The 7,552-nt window shown below is 39.9% G+C and overlaps 1 protein-coding gene across 1 annotated transcript in view; it reads left to right on the forward strand.

Moving 5' to 3' along the window:
* The window catches only part of SNX27 (sorting nexin family member 27), a 113,226-nt gene that overhangs the window by 87,501 nt on the left and 18,173 nt on the right, over nt 1–7,552 (forward strand). Inside the window, exon 8 of the mRNA XM_006861425.1 lies at nt 1,783–1,872. Coding sequence (XP_006861487.1) covers nt 1,783–1,872 — 90 coding nt within the window. The remainder of the gene's footprint in view (nt 1–1,782; nt 1,873–7,552) is intronic.

Consider the following 7,552-nt stretch of genomic DNA (forward strand, 5'->3'; position numbering starts at 1 on the left):
GCTCCGCGGGAGAAAGATGAGGCTTTCTACTCCCGTAAGGATTTACAGCCTCGGAAACCCTGTACAGGGTCGCTATGGGTCGGAACCGACTCCACGGCACATAACAACAACAACAACAACAACAACATAGCCATAAAGACAGAAGCACAAGGAAGAGAGTACCACAGATGAGAAGCGTCAGCAACTTAAAAATAAAAAAGTTTGAGTAGCTTGAGAGAGGGATTTTGGTGTTTTGTTTTTCTGGAAGAATAGGTGAATAGGCACTTAGAAAGTTACAAACAATATCCCAGACAGTTATGAACATCAGGAGCAACAAAAACTTATACCAAAAAGGCACTCATAGTACAGAGTGTGGCTTCATTGCTAGCAATATTTACATCTTACAATTATGTAAATACTGGATATTGATTAACATTTTTTACTGAGAGGCTGGGAGAAAGGAAAATAGGAACGTTTGAGTTGTATGAGAGCAAAAACCTAATATTTTTACAAGTCTGGTAAGTCAGAGGTTATCAGAGTAGATACGTCATCTCAGATGATAGAGGAAAGTAATTAGAAGAAACTGCTTAACGTGCTTAGAAATGGTTAGCTTTGTGGAATTAAGGCTCTGGAATCAAGGAACTACTGTTTTTATTATGAGCCTTTTATGTTTTTTAAGTACACCTTTTGCTCAAATAAAACATATTTTATTAAGAAAATAGAAAGGACTTTAGTATGGTGATATTTATGTTTTCTACTCAGAGCTAGGCAAGCAATAATAATCTTGATTAGAAATGAGAGAGGAAAGAACATTTTTCTGCCACAGATGAAAGTAGTTCACTTAGAATTGCTGGAGTGGATGATTACTCTGAGGCTAGCATACCACTTCTGCCTGGGGAAATGCTCATTAGATATTTAAGTGCTGTTACAAACCAGACACAGAGGTTTTCAAAAACACTGACTGTCTCAGATTTGTTACTTCCTCTCTTCCAGTTGCTGGCCTCTGTAAGTTACGGCCTTGTTTGGCTTCATGTTTCCAGTACCACCACATCATTAATGTCCTTTATTTTAATCTCTCCTGAACTTCATTCATTTGGCTTTCACATTCTGATCTTTCTTTAGAGAAACATTTTTTTAATGCTTATTTTAACTTAACTGCTGTCTTATCTTCTTAAGTTTAAATATCTGTGCCTACTTTTCAGGATCCTCCATAATCTAACATTAACTTACCCATCCAGTATTATCTGTTACTGCCCCCTAACATGTACCCTTTATTCAAATCATACATACTTGTCTCCTGAATGTATGAAACTCAAACCCATTCCTATTTCTTGACTTGAGCTTATAGTTTCTTACTCAAACTAGTCTTCAGGGTCCAACCACAGCATCCCTGATAGCTGTAATTAGTAATAAGCTTTCCTGTTCTGACTGCAGTCTATCACTTAGCAGTCTGCACTGCACAGTTTTGCTCCTTCATTATGTTACCTTTGTCACAGTATTGTGCGCTGCCTTTCATTGTTCGCTAATTGTTTGGTGTGAGCCAGAATTTAAGTCTGGAAGCACCAGAAACCAAGCTCCTTACACTGTGCCCAGAACAATCCTTGAGCACATTCCAGACCCTCCTTACATGCTAGTTATTCCAGGGTAGACATCCTTGTGGCAGAGCTTGATGATGGTGATGATGATGGTGATGATGGCTACAAGCTATTCTAAAGACAAATCTTTTTATTTTTAACAAGAACATACTTGATAATGATTTTTACATTCCTTTCTTCCCTACCCCTACCTTTATTTTGGTGACAGGCTGTCGATGATGTGAAGAAAGGTTATATCAAAGCAGAGGAAAAGTCCTACCAATTACAGAAGCTGTATGAACAAAGGAAAATGGTCATGGTAGGTTTATATTCCCCATGGCCCCTTTAAAAAAGTCCCTTCTTAGCTGATTTAACTAATACCAAAGGGGAGTAGGGAATGACAGACCCTAATGCAGTCAATTGTGTTCTTCTGTTTTGAATACTAAAGAGCTTATCTTGTTATATGTAGGTGTTTAACTATTATTAATAGTAACCAGACAGTATTCAAGTGCTAAAATAAAAGATGAATAATACCTTTGCAATATGAAAAAATAGCATTTTGTGAGAGCTGGTATTTAAACTTTTAGCATTAGAAATTATTTTAATTGTGATTTAGCAATAGAAAAATCATACTTTTTATAAAAATAAGTCATTTACTTTATGTTTAAGCAACATCTGTTTCTGCAGTTGTTTAAACATCCATGCTCAGTAGTGCTTTTGATTAGAGCTGTGCTGTTCAATTCTATATCACATGCGCTATCTAAATTTAAATTTAAATTGAATTAAAAATTCAGTATCTCAACATTTCACGCACTGAGTATCTGGAAGCTACCATGTTGGACAGCACAGATTTAGAACTTTGTCATCATTGCAGAAAGTTCTGCTGGACAGGGCTATCTGCAATGTTACTTAAATATTATACAATTGGTTTACAATTTATATCTGCTATAAATACAGGGATAGAAAGTATTAAAAATTAGATTTGTATGTAGCTGAAATTTTTCCGATTGTAATGTTTAATAGTCTCATACAAAACGCATTGGTAATGATCTGACGTTGTTAAGTGCTGTCAAGTCAATTCCGAGCCATAGCGACCCTGCATAGGGTTTCTGGGGAGCAGCTGATGAGCTTGAACTGCTGGCCTTACAGTTCAAACAGCTCTGCAGTCTGGTGCATTAACCCACAGCACCACATCAGAACGCCAATGATTCTGATGAGGCCATCAAGTCAGGTCTGACTCATAGCAACTCTTATAGGGTTTCCAAGGAACAGCTGGTAGCTTCAAGCTGCTGACCTTGCAGTTGGCAGTCCAGTGCTTATCCTATAGCTCCGTACCAGGACCCCATAATATACTATGAATTTTAAAAAGATTTTATGAATGAATGAGTTAATTAAATGAGCGTTTAAATTTCTTTTGTACCTGTGCACAACTTTTATAAGAGGATGTTTATACATTTAAAATGGTTGCAATGAGAATGCAAACAAGTCAGCAATTGAATTTAACACATAATCTTTTTAAAAATTTATAGTACATCATGGAGTCCTGGTATGGTGCTATAGGATAATAAGCATTGGACTGCTAACTGCAAGGTCAGCAGTTTGAACCCACCAGCTGTTCCCTAGAAACCCTATAAGAGTTGGTATGAGTAGGACCTGATTCGATGGCCCATAACTCCAATATTGCATCATTATAATTTTTTTTTTAACTTTTTCAATTTATTATCTGGTTGAAAGTTTTAGAGAGCGGACTTTTTTCCAACAGTTTGTATACATTTTTTGTGTGACATTGATAGCAATCCCCACAAGTAACAGCACTCTTCCCACTTCCTCCCTGTGTTTGCGATTTCCATTTGTCTTTCTTTCCTATGCTTTCCAGCTTTCAGAACTTCATTGTTGTTGTTAAATGCCATTGAGTTGGTTCCAACCCATAGCAACCCTCTATAGTGTTTCCAAGGAGCAATTGGTGAGTTTGAACTGCTGACCTTGTGATTCAAACCATCCTTGCAGTGCTTTATCCTACAGTGCCACACCAGGACTCTGGGCAAATACTGCCCCTTTGATCTCCAATGATTGATTGTTCTAAGGAGTTGTTATTGTTATGTGCCATGAAGTCGGTTCCAACTCAAAGCAATCCTGTACAGGGTGTCTAAGGCTGTAAATCTTTACACGAGCAGAAAGCCTCATCTTTCTCCCACGGAACAGCTGGTAGTTTTGAACTGCTGACCTTAAGGTTCGCAGCACAATTCATAACCACTCCACTACCAGAGCTCCATGTTCTAAGGAGTAGGTAGTTCCTCCTTAATGTTATTACTCACTTTGTGGGTCTGTTTGTTGTTTGGCTGAAAGTTGATGGAGGGTGGGGAAGAAGAGGAAGGAGAAAGAAAGGGGCTTCATTTAGTTCCAGGCTTGAAGGTTTGAAGGTATCTCACTAGTTGCTCCTTAGAAACCCTATACAGGCTCGCTGTGGGTCAGAACGGACTCGATGGCACTTAACAACACAACAAAAAGAAGGATCATAGTCTCAGGTTTTACCAATCTCTATCAGACAGGCTGGTCTTTTTATGATTTTGAGTTTTTGTCTCACATTTGTCTCTCACTCTATCCAGGACCTCCTGTTGTGAATCCCTTTCAGAGAGGTAGGCAATAGTCTCAAGATCATGGAAGCTGTGGATTCTTGGACTTACTATTTTCTTGCATCTTTGATTTTCTTCACTTTTTGCTCTGGATGGAAAGAGATCAAAAGTTGAGTCTTAGATGGTCCTCACAAGCTTTTAAGACCCTAGGTGGTACTCATCAAAGTAGAGCTCTAAGTAGATTATTGTCTTTGTGGACTGTATTATGCCAGTTGACCTTGATGTTCCCAGAGACTATGACCCTGAGCTCCCAGGCCTAGCAACTCATTCCTTCAAGGTGTTTGGTTAGGGCTAAGAAGTTTGCTTAACTTAGCCATCATATGCTCTACTACAGTAGTGGTTATATTTACAGCTCATGTAAATGTTGCTGTTGTTAAGTGCTGTAGAGTTGTTTCCGACCCATAGCGACCTTGTATCTGGTTTCTGAGGCTTTACGTCTTTAAGGGAGCAGAAACCCTCATCTTTCTCCCACTAAGTGGCTAGAGGGTTCAAACATCAAACCCTGGGGTTTGCAGTCCAGTGCTTAGAAATATTCACTGTCAAACCTACATTTATTTGTGGGTATAATCACATTCACCTTCCTATATGGGTTTAGTTTGCGTGTGTATGTATCCACTCATAGATCATTGTTATTACTGTTATTGCAGGATTATTTATGTAACACAATTTATCTTAATTACCTTGAACTCTCATGCTCCTTACAGTGCGTTCCTTTTTGCCTTGATCATTTTGTGCTAATCTTCCCCTTGTTGTATACTATCTTTCCCTTCACTTGTGGGTTAATGCAGTAGAGGGCAAGGTTGGTTTTAACCTCAAGGTCGGCGGTTCAAACTCACCAGCCACTCCTCAGAAACCCTATATAGGCTTTATTAAGTCAGAACTGACTTGATGGCTCTTAATAACAACCCTGTAGTTAGTGATTTGTTCTCCTGTTCCTCCCCTTTCTACCACTGGTAATCTTTAATGTTTCTTCCTATAAGTAACCTTTTCTTGACTTTTTATAGTAGTGGTCTCATACAATACTTGTCCTTTTGTGTTTGACTAATGGTGCTGCAGAGTCCTCGTGTGGTGCTGCGGGTTAATGTACTGGACTGCAAGGTCAGTTTGAACAGCAAGGTCGGCGGTTCAAGCTCACTAGCCATTCCTCAGAAACTCTATACAGGGTCACTCTGAGTTGGAACCAACTCAACAGCACTTAACAACAACAACAACAATGGTGCTATAGGATAAAGCACTGGACCCACAAGGTCAGTTTGAACAATAAAGTTGGCAGTTCAAACCCACCTCAGAATCTCCTATACAGGGGTTACTGTTAGAACCAACTTGATGGCACTTGACAACAACAACAATTTGATTCTTCTTTTTTTTTAAGGGTTTTATTGTGGACTAAGTGAAAGTTTACAGGGCAGATCATCAGTTTTACATTCAACAAATCATACACCTTGTTTCATTACAATGATTATAATCCCCTCCATGTACCATCAGTTAACAGTATTTCCTCTCTATTCACTTTAGCTTTTTAAAAAAAAAACAACATTCAGGCACATATAATAATTTACACCTCCAAAGGGCACATTTTAAAAGTCTGCTGCATGGCCACCAGCTCTTAGTCCCTCTCTTCCCATGAATCTAGAGTCCGCAGCCGCTCCCCCTCTCCATGACCCCCTCTCTGCCTCCGTCTCTGGCTTCGCTCTTTCTTTGGGTAAGGTTCCACATTCTGCTTGTGCTCTTCTCCCTTGATGGTCCTAGGGTCCTCTGTTTCTGGACTGTAAGATCAACCATTCCTTTGTTTTTGTTATAAAACTTCTACCTGTACAATTGTGACAGTCGCAGTTAGTCATGGTAACAATTATTCACTATTGAATCATGCAAATATTATCCACATCTCTTCACCAGACCCATCTAGACCAGATGAAAACTACTCACTGGGGACTCTTTCTTCCCCCACATACCCTTAAATTAAACTCCCTCTTGAAATCTTGTAAGACAGTCACTTCGTGCCTTTATCACCCCCTCGTTGATACTTGATGTGAAGACTCTTCCCTCTCTGTTGGTATTTAGAGTTATTACGTCCATGACTATGGTCAGGTTTATCAAATTGTAGCAATTTACCCTTGTTTCCTTAATCAAAAAAAAAAAAAATTTTTTTTTCCCCCTGGTATTCTTCCTCTACTTGAGTTCTGATTATCAAGCCATTGAGGCTAGGTCAAATGGGTACTATTTGCACGTTTGGGTGTTGTTGTATATCTCCCCTCACTTCATATCAGCTGGATGCTTCACTCTCAGCTCTGGTCCTCTGTGGCTATGTCCCTCTCCATGGACTCAGGTGTTCCCAGGTCTCACCACACTTTGGACCAACCAGCCCTTCCTCTTCTCTCTCTCATCCCCAGGTCAACGGGAGTCAATAGAATATGGTTGAACTCAGTCCATTTCTTCATTGCTGCCTTTCCCACTCTGCCACTCACCAGTAGACCAGTGTGGTTACCAGCAAGCTTACATAACTGTTCATATGTTCCCTTTGAGTTTTAGTCTTAGAGGGGAGTTTGTCCTGAAGGAACTTGATTGCTTGCCTTGATGGCTTCCTGGCGAACAGCTTGCTTATTCTTGTAGTAGCCAGTCATGCTGACATTTTTGTTTGGGTTTTTCCTCATGATCTTTCTTTGAAGATGTATCTTCTGTTGCTCTAGCTGTTCCAGGCTAGACTGCTTGTCCTTTCTAGTGGGAATGTCCCACCTCAGAGGATTCTGGATGGGACTCAGGATTCCACCTAAGGTCCTATACTCTGCAAAGGCTCCACAAGAGGCCTATTTCACTGGGCAAGTTCTGGAACTCTTTTTAGGTATTCCAGTCAGTTATAGGCTGAAGACAGGCTTACAAGTTTTCTCTAATCATGTTTCCCAACATTCTTTTCTGTCCCACTCAAGTGTCTGTTTTACAATAGTAGGCAAGGGAAACCAATATACATAAGACAGTCAAGCATTTTAGTATTGTTTCCCCTCTTCAAACTATGCCTAGATCCCCGTATCATAGAGCCCTGTTGTTCCAAGGTTGAGCATCCATCACTATTTACCTCTGTCCCACTTAGGCCGTGCAAACCTGTCTCAGTGTTCCCCTATCTTGTTCTTCTGCCCCCTCCCCCTTGTATTCCCTTCCCCAACACCCAAACTAAATCCCCATCCCAACGCCACGGTTGTGGTTACCTTATATTCCATGTACTCATCCCTCCATTTAAGACAGTCTGTTTTACCCAGTAATCTACCTGACCTTCTCACCATTGGGATCTCTGTTCCTCTGTGTTTACCTTCTTTCACACTGTAATTGTTTTGATCATAGACTGACTTCCCATATCCTCTGTTCTTATAATTT

The sequence above is a fragment of the Chrysochloris asiatica genome, unplaced genomic scaffold (genome assembly GCF_000296735.1).
Source record: "Chrysochloris asiatica unplaced genomic scaffold, ChrAsi1.0 scaffold00042, whole genome shotgun sequence".
NCBI lineage: Eukaryota > Metazoa > Chordata > Mammalia > Afrosoricida > Chrysochloridae > Chrysochloris > Chrysochloris asiatica.